The 19,841-nt window shown below is 50.7% G+C and overlaps 1 protein-coding gene across 2 annotated transcripts in view; it reads right to left on the minus strand.

The window, feature by feature from the left end:
- The window catches only part of LOC119973214 (chloride anion exchanger-like), a 146,472-nt gene that overhangs the window by 65,985 nt on the left and 60,646 nt on the right, over nt 1–19,841 (minus strand). For both annotated transcript variants that reach the window (XM_038810873.1, XM_038810874.1), the window contains 3 exons: nt 19,645–19,722; nt 7,648–7,743; nt 4,193–4,299 (listed from right to left, as the gene is read on the minus strand). In XM_038810873.1, coding sequence (XP_038666801.1) covers nt 4,193–4,299; nt 7,648–7,743; nt 19,645–19,722 — 281 coding nt within the window. The remainder of the gene's footprint in view (nt 1–4,192; nt 4,300–7,647; nt 7,744–19,644; nt 19,723–19,841) is intronic.

Consider the following 19,841-nt stretch of genomic DNA (forward strand, 5'->3'; position numbering starts at 1 on the left):
ATCTGTGATGCATGAGGGCCAACATTGGAAAAGGTCTTGGAGGTTGTAGAGCTCGAGTGGTTATTGAGACAGGGAAACACTTGCCCCTTAATTGGAAAAAAGAATTGGGTACACTAAATTAAAAAAAGCTTTGTCAAAGGGTCATCTGGACTCGAAACACAAGCTCTTTTCTCTCCCTACAGATGCTGCCAGACCTGCTGAGATTTTCCAGCATTTTCTCTTTCGTTTTAGATTCCAGCATCTGCAGTAATTTGCTTTTACCTTTTGCTTTCATTCATCACCCACTGTATGAAAAGAGTTCTCATCATAACACTATTACTTATTTTACTAATTATTATAAATCGTTCCTCTTGTTGGAATTCTTTTATGAGCAGGAACAGTTTTTCTCTATCTACTCTGTCCAGGCACCTCTACCAAAACTTATCCTTCTTTTCTCCAAGGAAAACAGTCCTAACTTCTCCAATTTGTTGATTTAATTGACGTTCCTCATCCCTGGAATCTTGTGAATCTTTTCACCCTCTCTAATGCCTTCACATTATCTTAAAGTGCTCCACCCAGGACTTGGGGCGCGATTCTCCGCCCCCCCACGCCGGGTGGGAGAATAACGGGAGGGCCTCCCGACATTTTTCACGCCCTCCCGCTATTCTCCTCCCCCCACGCCCGACCCATGCCACATATCGGCGCTCTCCGGTTTTTACGGCGAGCGGCGATTCTCCGAGGCCGATGGGCCGAGCGGCCGGGCCTTCACGCCCATTTCAACACGGCAGCAAACACACCTGCTCGCTGCCGTCGTGAAACGGGCGCCAGATGCCCGTTTGGGCCATCTGGGGGCCCGATTGGCACGGCAGTACCACGGCCGTGCCAAGGGGGGCATAGGTCCGCGATCGGTGCCCACCGATCATGGGCTGTGCGTCCATAACGGACGCACTCTTTTCCCTCCGCCGCCCCGCAAGATCAAGCCGCCACGTCAGTCGGCGTGATGCTTGACGTGCGGCCTTGATGACCGCCGTGACGCACGGGGCCGCGCTCCTAGCCCCGCCCGGGGGTGAGAATCGGCCCCGGAAGTGGGCGTGAAGGCTGCCATGGATCACGGCCTGTCCCGCATTTGCGGAGAATCTCGCCCTTGATTTTGATTTTAATTAATTCACGGGATGTGGAAGTTACTGGCTGATCCAACATTTATTACCCATCCCTAATTGCCCTTGAACTGAGTGACTTGCTCAACAATTTCAGAGGGCATTTAGGAGTCAATCATATTGCCGTGGCCTGGAGTTAAATGTAGGCCAGACCAGGTAAGGATGGAAGATTTCCTTTCCTGAGGTCATTAGTGAACAAGATGGGCTTTTTCAACAATTTATATGAGACTTATTTAAAATTCCAGACATTTATTGAATTAAAATGTTATTATCTGCAGGATTCGAACCCGGGTCCTCAGGGCATTGTCCTGAGCTCCTGGTATACTAATGATAATACTAATGCGCCACCATGGTAGCATAGTGGTTCGCACAATTGTTTCACATCTCCAGGGTCCCAGGTTCCAATCCTGGATTGGGTCACTGTTTATGCGGAGTCTGCACATTCTCCCCATGTGTGCGTGGGTTTCCTCCGGGCGCTCTGGTTTCCTCCCACAGTCCAAAAATGTGCAGGCAGCGCCGGCCCTAGGGTTGCTGGCGCCCCGGGCAAGCTGAACTTCGGCGCCCTTGGGGGGGCGGGGCCGAGGGGTGGGGGGGCGGGGCCGAGGGGTGGGGGGGGCCGAGGGGTGGGGTGGCGGGGCCGTGGGGGGGGGCGGGGCCGGGGCCGGGGGGGCCGGGGGGGCGGGGCCAGGGGGGGCGGGGGGCGGGGCCGTGGGGGGGGCGGGGGGGGGGGGGCCGGGGCCGGGGGGGGGGCCGAGGGGGGGCCGAGCGGGGCCGAGGGGGGGGGGGCCGAGCGGGGCCGAGGGGGGGGGCCGAGCGGGGCCGGGGGGGGCGGGGCCGAGCCGAGGGGGGGGGGCCGAGCCGAGGGGGGGGCGGGGCCGAGCCGAGGGGGTGGGGGGGCCGAGCGGGGCGGCCGAGCGGGGCCGAGGGAGGGGGCCAAGCGGGGCCGAGGGGGGGGCGGGGCCGAGCCGAGGGGGGGGCAGGGCCGAGCCGAGGGGGGGGCGGGGCTGAGTCGAGGGGGGGGCGGGGCCGAGCCGAGGGGGGGGGGCCGAGGGGGGAGGCGGACCCGAGGGGGGGGAGGCGGACCCGAGGGGGGGGGGGCGGGGAGGGACAGAGGGGCGGGGAGGACCGAGGGGGGGAGAGGACCGAGCGGGGGGGGGGCGCCTTGGGGGAGGGCGGCCACCGCGCATGCGCTGCTTGGTACCGGCCCAACTGCGCATGCGCGGGACCTGAGTCTCTGGCGCCCCCCAGCACATGGCGCCCCGGGCGACTGCCCGAGTAGCCGGTGCCTTGAGCCGGCCCTGTGTGCAGGTAGGGTGGATTGGCCATGCTAAATTGCCCTTGGTGTCCAAAATTGCCCTTAGTGTTGGATGGAGTTACTGGGTTATGGGAACAGGATAGAGGTGTGGGCTTGGGTAGGGAGGTCATTCCAAGAGCCAGTGCAGACTCGATAGGCCGATTGGCCTCTTTCTGCACTGTAAATTCTATGAAATCACCTCTACATGATGATACAATACTCCAGCTAAGGTTAACTAGTGACCGCGACAAATTCAACATAAACTACAATCCCCTCATAATAAAGCTCAGACAACTTTGTTTTATTAACTGCTCTGTCCTGCCAACTTCAATGACAATACATACATACGCCCAGATCCCTCTGCACCTGACCCCCTTCAGAAATGTACCCATTAATTTTGGTAGCAATATCATGAAGAGATAATATAAACTAAAGGGTACAATTCTAAAGGGGGTTCAAGAGCAGAGAGCCCGGGAGCATCTGTGCATAAATTATTAAAGGTGGCAGGATGAGAAAGTGGTTAAAAAGGTTTTATAAATAGCGCAATATGATATAAAAGCAAGGAATTTATGCAAAACTTTTATAAAGAACTGTGTGATATGGGCATATTGGGTGCCAGGGCACAGAGCTGGTGAAATCATCAGAATAAACCTGGAGATGGTGGGTCTAGACACGTGTTGGAATGTGTTGATCTGTATATATAAGGTTCTTCCACAGTTAATAAATCAGTGTTGTGATTTAACTCGGCCTTATCCTATTACCTTGCACCGCGACACACTGGTTTCACCTCAACTGGAGTATTCTGGGCCCCACGTATTAAGAAGGATGTGAAGGATTTAGAGAAGGTGCCAAAAAAATTCAAGAGAATGGATCCAGGGATCAGGGTAGCACGGTAGCATTGTGGATAGCACAATAGCTTCACAGCTCCAGGGCCCCAGATTCGATTCTGGCTTGGGTCACTGTCTGTGCAGAGTCTGCACATCCTCCCCGTTTGTGCGTGGGTTTCCTCCGGGTCCTCCGGTTTCCTCCCACAGTCCAAAGATGTGCAGGTTAGGTGGATTAGCCATGATAAATTTCCCTTAGTGTCTAAAATTGCCCTTAGTGTTGGTTGAGGTTACTGGGTTATGGGGATAGGGTGGAGGTGTTGACCTTGGATAGGGTGCTCTTTCCAAGAGCCAGTGCAGACTCGATGGGCCGAATGGCCTCCTTCTGCACTGTAAATTCTATGATATCTATGTGACAGGGATAGTTTGGAGATGTTGGTGCTGTTTTCCTTGGAGAAGGGAAGGCGGAGAGGAGTTTTAATAGAAGTATCCAAAATCATGAAGGGTCTGGACAGAGTAGAAAGGGAGAAACTGTTCCCATTGGTGGGCTGAGATCTAGAGGACTTCAACAGAATGACAATAGGACCAACAGCACTTTGAAAAATGGTTATATGTAGTGAGTGGTTAGGATCAGGAATAAACAACTTGAGAATGGGGAGGTTGAACTGCATTATTATCTGAAGAGAAACAAATAGCTGGAGGATGGAGAAAAGGTGACAAATCAACTGAGCTGATTTGTTCTTGCAGAACATAAGAAAGAGGAGCAGTAGTAGGAAATTCAGTCCCTCATGCCTGCTCCGCCATTCAATACGATCATCGCTGATATCATCACAGCCTCATGCCCACTTACTGCCCTTTAATCCTGCAAACATTTGATTTTACGGTTCTCAAATCGAGCCAGCTGCTAAATGGCATTCATCAGGTATTATTGTACTCACAACTGTGTTCTGAAAACAATAGTCAGCAGCTCAAATCCTACACCTGCACCAAGTCCAATGTCAAGTCCAAGTAGAACCGCAGCAACAAAAGCCATTATCCAAATCAACTGAAAGAAAAAGAAACTTAATTCACAATGAGCAAAATCTTAATTACATCACAGCAAGGGACTGACTCGCTGTCATAATGAGAGACAGAGTCAATATAATACTGAAAGACAGAGTCACAGTAATACTGAGGGACAAACATAATAATATTAAGGGACAGAGTGACGTTAATGCTGAAGTACATAGTCACTTTAATGCTCAAGGACAGAATAACAGTGACACTGAGAGACAATCACTAATACCCAGAAACAGAGTCACTGTAATACGGAGGGACAAGCACACTGTAATATTGAGGTACAGAGTCACTGTAATATTAAGGGACAGAGTCACTGTAATGCTGCCAGACAGAGTCACAGTAAACTTGAGGGAGACAGCCACTTCAATACTTAAGGACAGAGTCATTTCTAGGGGCAACCATGGAGTGAGCAGTTGCAAAGTTGGCAGCTCCCGCTCATGGTGGTCTTTTTTGTGGCCTTTATGCCGGTTTGTTGCAGGAATCTGGTAGAGGAAAGGTAAGTAAGAACAGAAGAAATTGACCCCTAGTTTATGGAGCTACGGTCAAGAAGTAATTGGAAAAGAACGAACCAGGTGGTGGTGGCGAGTGAGGAGCGGACCACGCGCATGGAGATAGCGGACGAACAGGGTCGGACCCCATCAGCTCAGTGGTCGATGGACAAGTTGGTGAGCTTCTTAAATGAGAAGTTCATCCAGCAGCGGAAGGAGAGTGTGGAGGACCAGGCCCTGGCAGTGGACTTGATCAAGGTGGTGGCTGACCTCGTGGTGATGAGACTAGCAGCCCAGGGACAGGCGATCCAGAGGTTGGAGAAGCAGGCATGGGAGTAGGAGGAACAGTCCACCTTGATAGCAGCAGAGATTGGGATGCTGCGTAGTCAGCAGAAGAGACTTCTGGAGAAAGCGGAGGACCTGGAAAATCGTTCTCAGAGGCAGAACATTTGGATTGTGGGTCTGTCGGAGAGAATCGAAGGGTCGGATGCAAGTGCGTATGTGGGGAAGATATTGGAAAAGCTGCTTGGAGAAGGTGCGTTTGATCAACCATTGGAGATGGATCGGTCTCCACAGGGCACTGATGCGCAAGCCCCAGGGGCGGGTGAGCCGCCGAGGGCGATGGTGGTACGATTACATCGGTTCCTGGACAAGAAACATATTATGAGGTGGGCCCGGCAGACGAGGCGATGCACTTAGGATGATGTCGAGATCTGGGTGTAGCAGGACCCGAGAGCAGAGTTTGCGAAGAGGAGGGCGAGCTTTAATAAGGTCAATCGGCCCTGTACAAGAAGGGCATAAAGTTTGGTCTACTGTACCTAGATCACTTATGGGTGATCTATGGGGGCCGGGAGTTATACTTTGGCTCAGCAGAGGAGGCTGCGGACTTCATGAAGGAGAATAGTCTGGCAGGAGAAGGAGGCCCTTGAACTTTGACTGGGGAGATCTGAACTATGTTCTGTAAATACTTTGGGTTTGCGTTGTTCAGATTTATTTCGGGGGTTTTGCTTGTTTATTTTTGTCGGTCCTGTTTGGGGCTAGGCTGATACATAGTTGTTAAGGGAGGAGGGGTGGGCCTTTGGGATTGGACCTTGGAAGGGGTGGTTTGTTTGTTTTTACTCCTTGCTTCGGTTTCGATTGTTTTGAATGTTTGCACAAAGAGCAGGGGGAGTGGAACCAGTCAGGGGGGTAAGATGCTTGGCGCCATGGGCATGGGCTGCCAGGCTAGCTGGACAGGCTAGTTCACAGAAGCAAAGTGAAGCTGAAGACTGATGTGGGGGTGGGGGGGATGGGAGGGGGATGAGGAGTAGACTGCTGATGGGGAGGGGACTTTCAAGGTGGGGGAGGAGGGTTGATGACAGTTGTTGCCCCAGGGCGGGCCAGGGGAGGTGCGGGACATGGGCCGAAGACTGGCCTAGGAGAGGTTATGGTTGATCGGCAGAGGAGGGGGCAGGTGACCAGGCTGGTCACGTGGAACGCTTGGGGACTGAATGGGCCAGTCGAAAGAGCCTGTGTGTTCGTACACTTGAGGCAACTGAAGGCGGACGTGGCTATGTGTTGCAGAAGACACATCTGAAGGTGGGGGACCAGATTAGTTTAAGGAAGTGATGGGTTGAGCAGTGTTCCATTTGGGATAAGACTTTAAAACAAGGGGGGTGGCAATCCTGATCAATAAGCGGTTAGATATTTTATGGTTCATGGGAAATTGGAGGGAATGGCCGTGGTACAGGATAGGGGGACACTAGCGATTAGGAACTTCTACACAGGAGACAGAAGAGCTGCAGAGAGACAAGAACTATCTTCCGGGAGCGGAGAAGAACCGGACCGGTGAGGGACACCTCAACTGGGGCAGGGGGAAGCGTGAAGCTCGGGGCCTTCACTTCCCTTCCGGGAGCAGGGAGGAGCCGGCTGAGAGACCTTTTGTTTGTTTCAGAATTTTTTTTTTAAAATGGTAAAGTGACATCACAGGAGGCTGTGATTTCAGAGAGTGTACAGAGGAGATTTACCAGGATGCTGCCTGGACTGGAGGGCATATCTTATGAAGAAAGGTTGAGGGAGCTAGGGCTTTTCTCACTGGAGCGAAGAATGCAGAAAGGTGACTTGATAGAGATGTACAAGATGATGAGAGGCATGGATAGAGTGCATAGCCAGAGACTTTTCCCCTGTCACGAGGGGACATAATTTTAAGGTGATTGGAGGAAGGTATTGGGAAGATGTCAGAGGTAGGTTCTTTACACAGAGAGTGGTGGGTGTGTGGAATATACTGCCAGCAGAGGTAGTGGAGTCAGAGTCATTAGGACATTTAAGGGCAGCACAGTAGCATTGTGGATAGAACAATTGCTTCACAGCTCCAGGGTCCCAGGTTCGATTCCGGCTTGGGTCACTCTCTGTGCGGAGTCTGCACATTCTCCCAGTGTGTGCGTGGGTTTCCTCCGGGTGCTCCGGTTTCCTCCCACAATCCAAAGATGTGCAAGTTAGGTGGATTGGCCATGCTAAATTGCCCTTCGTGTCCAAAATTGCCCTTGGTGTTGGGTGGGGTTGCTGGGTTATGGGGATAGGGTGGAGGTGTGGATCTTGGGTAGGGTGCTATTTCCAAGAACCAGTGCAGCCTCGATAGGCCGAATGGCCTCCTTCTGCACTGTAAATTCTATGATTCTATGATTAAGCAACTCTTTTCATGCACATGGACAGCAGTAAATTGAAGGGCTGTAGGTTAGGTTGACCTTAGGTTAGGATAAATGGTCGGCACAACATTGTGCGCCGAAGGGCCTGTGCTGTTCTGTACTGTTCTATGTAACAGTGGATGGTGAAGTTGCTGACATGGACTGGATCTCATTGGCACTTACACAATCATACTTGTCTTTCTTCCAGAGAATTCCAATTTCTCGGAACTGCAATAACATTCCTTTCAAATTAATGATAACTAGAGCACCGAGGACTGACTGTGGGGAGAAGAAAAAGATAAAGTTAATAACTGTCAATATGTTTGTAATACACATTTCTATGTATTTTCATTGATTCTGATAGAGCAATGTGACATTTGTGTGGATGGTCCATTGCAGGAATGAACATATTGCACAAATTCTGTCTAAAAAAAACTGTTGTCACAATGTTTAAACTAGTTTGGCAGGGGGATGGGAACCAGAGCTATGGATCAGAGGATAGGGTAGCTGTTGAACAGGCAGAAATGGTATGCAGCGAGTCTATGAGGAAGGATAGACAGTTGATAGGGCAAAGTTGCACTCAGTGGAATGGTTAAAGTGTGTCTGTTTCAATGCAAGGATTGTCAGGAATAAGGGAGATGAACTTAGAGCATGGATCAGCTCTTGGAACTACGATGTTGTGGTCATTACGGAGACATGGATTTCGCAAGGGCAGGAATTGTTGTTAGATGTTCCGGGGTTTAGATGTTTTCAGAAGAATAGGGAGGGAGGTAAAAGAGCAGGGGCCATGGCACTGTTAATTAGTGAGTGCATCACAGCTGCAGAAAAGGAAGTAGTTGCAGATGGTTTGTCTACTGAGTTTGCACATTTGGAACATTTGCACATGGGTGGAAGTCAGAAACAAAAAAGGAGCAGTCACTTTATTGGGAATTTTCTCTAGACCCCCCAATAGCAGCAGCGAGATAGAGGAACAGATTGAGTGGCAGATCTTGGAAATGTGCAGAAGTAAGAGTTGTTGTCATGGGTGACTTCAACTTCCCTAATACTGACTGGAACCTCCTTACTGCAAATGGTTTGGATGGAGCAGATTTTGTCAGGTGTGTACAGGAAGGATTCCTGACTCAATATGGAGATAGGCCGACTAGGGGGAGGCGATATTGGACTTGGTGCTCGGCAACGAACCAGGCCAGGTGTCAGATGTCTCAGTGAGAGAGCATTTCGGTGACAGTGACCACAACTCCTTAACCTTTACCATAGTCTTGGAGAGGGATAGGAACACACAGTATGGGAGGCATTTAATTGGGAGAGGGGAAATTACACTGCTATTAGACAGGAGCTGAGGAGCATAAAGTGGGAACAATTGTTCTTGGGGAAATGCACAACAGAAATGTGGGGGCTGTTTAAGGAGCACTTGATGCCAGTGCTGGATAGTTTTTTCCCACTGAGATGAGGAAGGAATGGTAAGGTGAAGGAGCCTTGGATGACAAGAGAAGTGGAGGTTCTAGTCAAGAGGAAGAAGGAAGCTTACGTAAAGTTGAGGAAGCAACTAGGTTTGCACTGGAGTGCTGAGCTTGTGGCATTTGAGTGCTACAGTGAGAGTTTGGTGACTGAGGGAGTATAAGGGTTCATTTTTATTTAAAGTCTAGTATTTCTTTTATTTAGTTAATTAACTTAAAAGTTGCTGTTTGGTCTATATGAAGGTGAATTTTGAATCAGCTTTAAACAAGGTTCTACTTGGACTTACTTGCAGCTGGAGCTTGTTAATTAGTTAATTGCATTAGGCCAGTTTTCAGAAGCTAGAGTCACAGTATAAATAGGAGCTAGTTACAGTGCAGACTTTGTTTGCATTGGAGTGCTGAGCTTGTGGCATTTGAGTGCTACAGTGAGAGTTTGGTGACTGAGGGAGTGCTGAGCTTGTGGCATTTGAGTGCTACAGTGAGAGTTTGGTGACTGAGGGAGTTAGGTGAGGAGGGAGTAAGGTGCTCCTTACATTTCATTTCCTGTATTTATCAAAGAGCGTGAAGGGAGCCAGGAGTTTAGAGTACAGCTGACTGGAAGTAGAGTCGGAGGGCGGAGGTCCAGTTGGTCCAAGGGGCAGCTAATTCTGTAAAGTAAGAGGGGATGGAGGCTAGGGCAGTTGCATGCTCCTCCTGTAGGATGTGGGTGGTGAGGGATACCACTGGTATCCCCGCTGACTATACCTGCGGGAAGTGCACCCAACTCCAGCTCCTCAGAGACCGTGTTAAGGTACTGGAGCTGGAGCTGGATGAACTTCGGATCATCCGGGAGGCAGAGGGGGTCATAGAGAAGAGTTACAGGGAGGTAGCCACACCAAAGGTACTGGACAAGAGTAGCTGGGTTACAGTCAGGGGAAAGAAAACTAACAGGCAGACAGTGCAGGGATCCCTCGTGGCCGTTCCCCTTCAAAACAAGTATACCGTTTTGGATGCTGTTGGGGGGGATGACCTACCGGGGGAAGGCCCCAGCGGCCAGGTCTCTGGCACTGAGTCTGGCTCTGGGGATCAGAAGGGAAGGGGGGAGCATAGAAAAGCAATAGTAATAGGAGATTCAATGGTTAGGGGAATAGATAGGAGATTCTGTGGTCGCGAGCGAGACTCCGGAAAGGTATGTTGCCTCCCGGGTGCCAGGGCCAGGGATGTCTCTGATCGTGTCTTCAGGATCCTGAAGGGGGAGGGAGAGCAGCCAGAAGTCGTGGTGCACATTGGTACCAACGATGTAGGTAGGAAAAAGGGTGTGGAGGTAATAAACAAGTTTAGGGAGTTAGGCTGGAAGTTAAAGGCCAGGACAGACAGAGTTGTCATCTCTGGTTTGTTGCCGGTGCCACGTGATAGCGAGGCTAGGAATAGGGAGAGAGTGCAGTTGAACACGTGGCTGCAGGAATGATGTAGGAGGGAGGGCTTCAGGTATTTGGATAATTGGAGCGCATTCTGGGGAAGGTGGGACCTGTACAAGCAGGACGGGTTGCATCTGAACCAGAGGGGCACCAATATCCTGGGAGGGAGGTTTTCTAGTACTCTTCGGGAGGGTTTAAACTAATTTGGCAGGGGAATGGGAACCGGATCTGTAGTCCAGCAACTAAGGTAGACGATAGTCAGGACGCCAAAGCACGTAGTGATGCAGTGGGGAAGGTAACAATGACAAAGGAGAGTACTTGCAGGCAAGGAGATGGGTTGAAGTGTGTATACTTTAATGCAAGAAGCATCAGGAATAAGGTGGGTGAACTTAAGGCATGGATCTGTACTTGGGACTACGATGTGGTGGCCATCACGGAAACTTGGATAGAAGAGGGGCAGAAATGGTTGTTGGAGGTCCCTGGTTATAGATGTTTCAACAAGATTAGGGAGGATGGTAAAAGAGGTGGGGGGGGGTGGCATTGTTAATTAGAGATAGTATAACAGCTGCAGAAAGGCAGTTCGGCCTACTGAAAGGCCTACTGAGGTAATATGGGTTGAAGTTAGAAATAGGAAAGGAGCAGTCACCTTGTTGGGAGTTTTCTATAGGCCCCCCAATAGCAGCAGAGATGTGGAGGAACAGATTGGGAAACAGATTTTGGAAAGGTGCAGAAGTCACAGGGTAGTAGTCATGGGCGACTTCAACTTCCCAAACATTGAGTGGAAACTCTTTAGATCAAATAGTTTGGATGGGGTAGTGTTTGTGCAGTGTGTCCAGGAAGCTTTTCTAACACAGTATGTAGATTGTCCGACCAGAGGGGAGGCCATATTGGATTTAGTACTTGGTAATGAACCAAGGCAGGTGATAGATTTGTTAGTGGGGGAGCATTTTGGAGGTAGTGACCACAATTCTGTGACTTTCACTTTAGTAATGGAGAGGGATAGGTGCGAGCAACAGGGCAAGGTTTATAATTGGGGGAAGGGTAAATACAATGCTGTCAGACAAGAATTGAAGTGCAGAAGTTGGGAACATAGGCTGTCAGGGAAGGTCACAAGTGAAATGTGGAACTTGTTCAAGGAACAGGTACTGCGTGTCTTTGATATGTATGTCCCTGTCAGGCAGGGAAGAGATGGTCGAGTGAGGGAACCATGGTTGACAAGAGAGGTTGAATGTCTTGTTAAGAGGAAGAAGGAGACTTATGTAAGGCTGAAGAAACAAGGTTCAGACAGGGCGCTGGAGGGATACAAGATAGCCAGGAGGGAACTGAAGAAAGGGATTAGGAGAGCTAAGAGAGGGCATGAAAAATCTTTAGCGGGTAGGATCAAGGAAAACCCCAAGGCCTTTTACACATATGTGAGAAATATGAGAATGACTAGAGCGAGGGTAGGTCCGATTAAGGACAGTAGCGGGAGATTGTGTATAGAGTCTGAAGAGATAGGAGAGGTCTTGAACAAGTATTTTTCTTCAGTATTTACAAATGAGAGGGGCCATATTGTTGGAGAGGACAGCGTGAAGCAGACTGATAAGCTTGAGGAGATACTTGTCAGGAAGGAAGATGTGTTGCGCGTTTTGAAAAACTTGAGGATAGACAAGTCCCCCGGGCCTGACGGGATATATCCAAGGATTCTATGGGAAGCAAGAAATGAAATTGCAGAGCCGTTGGCAATGATCTTTTCGTCCTCGCTGTCAACAGGGGTGGTACCAGAGGATTGGAGAGTGGCGAATGTCGTGCCCCTGTTCAAAAAAGGGAATAGGGATAACCCTGGGAATTACAGGCCAGTTAGTCTTACTTCGGTGGTAGGCAAAGTAATGGAAAGGGTACTGAGGGATAGGATTTCTGAGCATCTGGAAAGGCATTGCTTGATTAGGGATAGTCAGCACGGATTTGTGAGGGGTAGGTCTTGCCTTACCAGTCTTATTGAATTCTTTGAGGAGGTGACCAAGCATGTGGATGAAGGTAAAGCAGTGGATGTAGTGTACATGGATTTTGGTAAGGCATTTGATAAGGTTCCCCATGGTAGGCTTATGCAGAAAGTAAGGAGGCATGGGATAGTGGGGAATTTGGCCAGTTGGAACCGATAGAAGACAGAGAGTGGTGGTGGATGGCAAATATTCAGCCTGGAGCCCAGTTATCAGTGGCGTACCGCAGGGATCAGTTCTGGGTCCTCTGCTGTTTGTGATTTTCATTAACGACTTGGATGAGGGAGTTGAAGGGTGGGTCAGTAAATTTGCAGATGATACGAAGATTGGTGGAGTTGTGGATAGTGAGGAGGGCTGTTGTCGGCTTCAAAGAGACATAGATAGAATGCAGAGCTGGGCTGAGAAGTGGCAGATGGAGTTTAACCCTGACAAGTGTGAGGTTGTTCATTTTGGAAGGACAAATCTGAATGCGGAATACAGGGTTAATGGTAGGGTTCTTGGCAATGTGGAGGAGCAGAGAGATCTTGGGGTCTATGTTCATAGTTCTTTGAAAGCTGCCACTCAAGTGGATAGAGCTGTGAAGAAGGCCTATGGTGTGCTAGCGTTCATTAGCAGAGGGATTGAATTTAAGAGCCGTGAGGTGATGATGCAGCTGTACAAAACCTTTGGTTTTCTTTCCCCCGCTGAAGCGGTGCCAAGGAGGTGTGGCAAGAGGGGGATGACCCCATGCCGGGAGGAGATGGGTTTTGGCGGGAGCTGCCGGGTCAGCAGAAGTCAGCTGACTCACGGAAGTACCATGGAGGGTGCGTCGCGGCTAGGAGGGGTCTTAGCCTGGGGGGGTGGGGGGGGGGATACCGGGTTGCTGCTGGAATGGCCAGGAAGGAGCTGGTGTGGGCCGGGGGGGTAGAGGAGAGGCGTTATCGCCATGGGGAACGGGTCAGGCGGGGAGAGCTGGCCTGAGGCGAGCAGTCGATAAGCTATGGCTAGCCGGCGGGGGAGAGGGGCAGGTTGCCCTCTGATCCGGCTGATTACCTGGAACGTGAGGGGGCTGAATGGGCCGGTTAAGAGAACTAGGGTATTTTCTCATCTGAAGGGGCTGAAGGCGGATGTGGCTATGCTCCAGGAGACCCACTTGAAGGTGGCGGACCAGGTTCGTCTGAGGAAGGGGTGAGTGGAGCAGGTTTTTCACTCAGGATTGGACGCGAAGAACCGGGGGGTGGCGATTCTGGTGGGGAAGAGGGTGGCGTTCGAGGCGGCTGAGGTGGTGTCGGGCAAGGAGGGCAGATATATTATGGTGAAGGGTAGGCTGCAGGGAGAGAAGGTGGTGCTGGTTAATGTATATTCCCCGAATTGGGATGATGCCGGCTTCATGAGGCGCTTGTTGGGCCGCATTCCGGATCTGGAGGCGGGGGGCCTCATCATGGGGGGAGACTTTAACACAGTGCTGGATCCCCCACTGGACCGGTCCAGTTCAAGGACGGGTAGGAGACCGGCGGCAGCCAAAGTGCTGAGGGGGTTTATGAACCAGATGGGAGGGGTGGATCCCTGGAGGTTTGGGAGGCCGAGAGCGCGGGAGTATTCCTTTTTCTCCCATGTCCATAGGGTCTATTCCCGAATAGATTTTTTCGTCCTGAGCAGGGGATTGATCCCGAAGGTGCAGGATGCAGAGTATTCGGCCATAGCGATTTCAGACCATGCTCCGCACTGGGTTGATCTGGAGATGGGGGAGGTGCGGGACCAGCGCCTGGATGTGGGGATGCTGGCTGATGAGGAGGTGTGTAGGAGAGTCCGGGGAAGTATTGAGGGGTATCTGGATACCAACGACACGGGGGAGGTCCGGGTGGGGATGGTCTGGGAGGCTCTGAAAGCAGTGATCCAGGGGGAGCTGATCTCCATCCGGGCCCATAGGGAAAGGAGGGAGAGGAAGGAGAGGGAGAGACTGGTGAGGGAGCTCCTGGATGTGGACAGGAGATACACGGAGGCACCGGAGGAGGGGTTGCTGGGGGGAACGGCGTAGTTTGCAGGCCAAATTTGACTTGTTGACCACCAGAAAGGCGGAGACACAGTGGAGGAGGTCGCAGGGCGCGGTATATGAGTATGGGGAAAAGGCGAGCAGGATGTTGGCGCATCAGCCTCCGCAGGCGGGATGCGGCTAGGGAAATTGGTGGAGTGACGGATAGGGGTGGGAATGTAGTGCAGAAGGGGACAGAAGTAAATGGGGTCTTTAGGGACTTCTACGAGGAACTGTACCGGTCAGAACCTCCGATGGGGGGAGGGGGGATGGAGAGCTTCATGAACAGGCTATGTTTGCCAAGGGTTCAAGAGGAGCTGGTAGAGGGGCTGGGGGCGCCGATAGAGTTGGAGGAGCTAGTCAGGGGGATGGGACAAATGCAGTCAGGTAAGGCGCCGGGGCCGGACGGGTTCCCGGTGGAATTTTATAAAAAGTATGCGGATCTGGTGGGCCCCCTGTTGGTGCGAGCCTTCAATGAGGCATGGGAGGGGGGGGCTTTTCTCCCGACGATGTCGCGGGCACTGATCTCTCTGATCCTGAAGCGGGATAAGGACCCCTTGCAGTGTGGATCATACAGGCCTATCTCGCTCCTCAATGTTGACGCTAAGTTGCTGGCGAAGATCCTGGCCACCAGAATAGAGGACTGTGTGCCAGGGGTGATACACGAGGATCAGACAGGATTTGTTAAGGGACGGCAGCTCAACACGAATGTGCGGAGACTGCTAAATGTTATTATGATGCCGGCAGTGGAGGGGGAGGCTGAGATAGTGGTGGCACTGGATGCGGAGAAAGCGTTTGATAGAGTTGAGTAGGGGTACCTGTGGGAGGTGCTGGAGCGGTTCGGATTCGGGGAGGGAGTCATCAAATGGGTGAGGCTGCTCTACGCGGCTCCGATGGCAAGTGTAGTTACCAATGGAAGGCGATCGGAGTGCTTTAGGCTCTACCGTGGGACCAGGCAGGGGTGCCCCCTGTCCCCCTTACTCTTTGCACTGGCGATTGAACCTTTGGCTATGGCGTTGAGGGAGTCAGGAGATGGAGGGGTCTGGTGCAGGGTGGGGAGGAACATCGTGTATCACTGTATGTGGATGACCTGCTGTTGTATGTGGCGGATCCAGAGGAGGGAATGCCGGGGGTGATGGAGCTGTTAGCGGAATTTGGGGGCTTCTCGGGCTATAAGTTAAATTTAGGCAAGAGTGAGGTATTTGTAGTACACCCGGGTGATCAGGAGGAGGGAATTGGGAGACTCCCATTTAAGAGGGCAGTGAAGAGTTTCAGATACCTGGGGGTGCAGGTGGCCAGGAGTTGGGGGACTCTCCATAAGCTTAATTTTACCAGGCTGTGGAGCAGATGGAGGAGGAATTAAAAGGTGGGACATGGTGCCGCTATCGTTGGCGGGTAGAGTGCAGTCCGTCAAATGACGGTTCTCCCGAGGTTCTTGTTCCTTTTTCAGTGTTTGCCCATCTTTATCCCTAGGGCCTTTTTTAGAAGGGTGACTAGCAGCATCAAGAGCTTTGTTTGGGCGCATGGGACCCCGAGGGTGAAGAGGGTCTTCTTGGAGCGGGGTAGAGATGGGGGGGGGCTGGCGTTACCCAGTCTCTCGGGGTATTATTGGGCGGCCAATGTGTCGATGGTGCGCAAGTGGGTAATGGAGGGGGAGGGGGCAGCATGGAAACGGATGGAGAGGGCGTCCTGTGGAGATACAAGCCTGGGGGCCCTGGTAACGGCGCCGTGGCCACTCCTTCCTACGAGGTATACCACGAGTCCGGTGGTGGCGGCTACCCTCAAGATTTGGGGGCAGTGGAGGCGACATAGGGGAGAAGTGGGGGGCTCGATGGAGGCTCCGTTAAGGGGGAACCATAGGTTCGTCCCGGGGAACATTGATGGGGGATTTCAGGGTTGGCACAGAGCGGGCATCAGACAGCTGAGGGACCTGTTTATTGATGGGAGGTTTGCGAGTCTGGGGGAGTTGAAGGAGAAATTTGGGCTCCCCCCGGGGAACATGTTCAGGTATCTGCAGGTAAAGGCATTTGCTAGGCGGCAGGTGGAGGGATTCCCTTCGCTTCCCGCGAGGGGGGTGAGCGACAGGGTGCTTTCGGGGGTCTGGGTCGGAGAGGGGAAGATATCTGATATCTACAAGGTTATGCAGGAGGCGGAGGAGGCGTCAGTAGAGGAGCTGAAAGCTAAGTGGGAGGGGGAACTGGGGGAACAGATCGAAGACGGGACATGGGCTGATGCTCTGGAGAGGGTTAATTCTTCCTCCTCGTGTGCGCGGCTTAGCCTCATCCAATTCAAGGTGCTGCATAGGGCCCACATGACTGGGACGAGGATGAGTAGGTTCTTTGGGGGTGAAGACAGGTGTGTCAGGTGCTCGGGGAGTCCAGCGAACCATGCCCATATGTTCTGGGCATGCCCGGCACTGGAGGAGTTCTGGAAGGGGGTGGCGAGGACGGTGTCGAGGGTGGTGGGATCCAGGGTCAAGCCAGGATGGGGACTCGCGATTTTTGGGGTTGGGGTGGAGCCGGGAGTGCAGGAGGCGAAAGAGGCCGGTGTGCTGGCCTTTGCGTCCCTAGTAGCCCGGCGAAGGATCTTGCTACAATGGAAGGATGCGAGGCCCCCAAGCGTGGAGACCTGGATCAATGACATGGCGGGTTTCATTAAGCTAGAGAAGGTCAAATTCGCCCTGAGAGGGTCGGTACAAGGGTTCTTTAGGTGGTGGCAACCTTTTCTCGACTTTCTGGCTCAACGATAGGGTACAGGGACAGTAGCAGCAGCAACCCGGAGGGGGAGGGGGGGAAGGGGGAGGGAAAAGAGGGGGGGGGGGCGGACAATGACTATGTTTGTTTATTTAATTTTAATATATTTTTAAGTTCTTTGTTGTTCATTGGGGTTGGGGGGGTGGGGGGATGTGATACATGCGTCGATACGGTCTGGGGGTGTCACAGTTATTATGGGTTATTTTGTTGCATTTCATTGTTTGTCGTTATGTTTTATATTTTCTGTAAAAAATTCCAATAAAAATTATATTTTAAAAAAAATGATTCCTCAGATACTGATGCAGCAAGACCTCGGCAATATCCAAGCTTCGTCTGACAAACTGACAAGTAACATTCATGCAACACAAGTGCCAGGCAATGACCATCTCCAATAAGAGAGAATCAAACCACTGGCCCTTTACTTTCAATGGCCTTACCATCACTGAATCACCCACTATCACCATCCTGGGGGTTACCATTGACCAGAAAATGAACTGGACCAGCTATATAAATACTGCGGCTACAAGATCAGGTCAGAGGCTAGGAATCTTGTGCCAACTAACTCACCTCCTGATTCCACAAAGCCTGTCCACCATCAACAAGGCAGAAGTTAGGGATATAATGGAATACTCTCCACTTTCCAAGATGGGTGCAGCTCCAACAACACTCGAGAAGTTCAACACCATTTACGACTTCTCAGATAATGATGCAGTCCATGTCCAAATGCATCAAGACCTGGACAATATCCAGCCTTGGCAAGTTATTTTTGTGACACAAATTGCCAGACAATGACCATCTCCTACAAGAGGGGATGTCAATATCACCTCTTGACATTGAATGGCAATATCATCGCTGAATCCCCCACAGTCGACATCCTAGGAGGTTGCCATTAATCAGGAACTGAACTGGATGAGCCATATTAATATTGTGGCTACCAGGGCAAGTCAAAGGCTAAGAATCCTACGGTGAGTAACTCACCTCCTAACTCCCACTTCCCAAAGCCTGTCCACCATCGACAAGGCACAAGTCAGGAGTGTAAGGCACAAGTCAGCAGTGTAATGGAATACTCTCCACTTCCTTATAGATGGGTATAGAATTTACAGTGCAGAAGGAGGCCATTTGGCCCATCGACTCTGCACCGGCCCTTGGAAAGAGCACCTTATTTAAGCCCACACCTCCACCCTATCCCCATAATCCAGTAAATCCACCTTTTTTGGACACCAAAGACAATTTAGTATGGCCAATCCACCTAACCTGCACATCTTTGGATTGTGGGAGGAAACCGGAGCACCCGGTTAATTAAAAAATTGGGTCAGAGTCCCTCCCTTGTTTCCCACAGCATCTTGGGACACAATTCATATGGATCTGGTGATTTGTCCACTTTTAAGCCTCCAATACCTTATCACTCCCTGTGACAATTTGCTCAAGAACCTCACAGTCTCTCTCCCCAAGTTCTACATCTCCCTCCTCATTCATCTGGATACACTGATATAAAGTATCCGTTCAAATCATGCCAATCTCGTCTGGCTCTACCCACCGATTTCCCTGTTGGTCCCTAATGGACCCTACTCTTTCCGTGGTTATCCTCTCCCCATTTATATTGAATATCTTGGGAATTTCCCTACTTTTACAGCAGAACATTCTCATAACCCTCTTTACTCTCCTAATTGCTTTCTTAAGCTCCATCCTGCACTTTTTGTACTCCATTAATACCACAGTTGATTTGCTCCTGTATTTGCTAAAAGGCTCTCTTTTCCTTCTCATCGTATCCTGCATGTCTCTGGTCATCCATGGTACTCTGGGCTTGTTACTCCTTCCTATTACCCTGGAGGGAAGATGTTGGGCCTGTACCCACCCATTTCTTTTCTTAACTAATGCTCTTCTGTAGATTTCCCCACAAGCAACTCTTTCCATCCAGAAGGACAAGAGTAGCAGATACCTGGGAACCCCACCACCTGGAACCCTGACTTGGAAATATATCGCTGTTCCTTCGCTGATGCTGGGGCAAAATCCTGGAACTTGCTCCCGAACAGCATAGTTAGTATACCTACCCTTAGGGAATGCAGCAGTTCAAGAAGGCAGCGTACCACAACCTTCTGAAGGTTAACTAGCGATGGGCAGTAAATGCTGGCTTAACCTGCGATGCCCACATCCCATAAATGACAAAAATACTTGAAGGGAAAAATACAGATTTATTGGAAAGAAAAAATTGGAAAATAATGGGTTAGATCTTTCAAAGAGGCTGCACAGAACCGATGGGCTGAATGGCCTCCTTCTGTAAAATTCCATGATTTTATGTCAAGGAATGGCTGGTTTTACTGGCACAAATGGCTTTCTGACCATTCATTGACCAAAGCACCAATGAAATAAATGAGTTTTCGAAGATAGACCAAAATATTATTTTTTTCTATCTGGTTGAACAATTGATTGTCATTGAAATTGAGAAGTGTAACATGTGCATGAAAAACAACCAAATACATGTGCAGCTTTCAATGATTCTGTGACCATGTTCATGACAGTCAATAAAAGGACATAACTAAAGTAAAGAATACTCAGACAAAGCAGTGATATGTGATTACCTACCTTGGGTAGAGGGACGAGCAGGAACCCAATGGCCAATGTTACAATCATCACCATTATGGCAGATATTAGACTAGCAACCTGAATCAAAATTGAATCAAAATCAATTAAAGCTGTTCTCTTATATATCCTTTCCTATTTCCCTCTCCTTTCAGCATCTCATTTGTGCAATAACATATTTCATAGTTGTGAGGTTCCCA

The sequence above is a fragment of the Scyliorhinus canicula genome, chromosome 11 (genome assembly GCF_902713615.1).
Source record: "Scyliorhinus canicula chromosome 11, sScyCan1.1, whole genome shotgun sequence".
Lineage (NCBI taxonomy): Eukaryota > Metazoa > Chordata > Chondrichthyes > Carcharhiniformes > Scyliorhinidae > Scyliorhinus > Scyliorhinus canicula.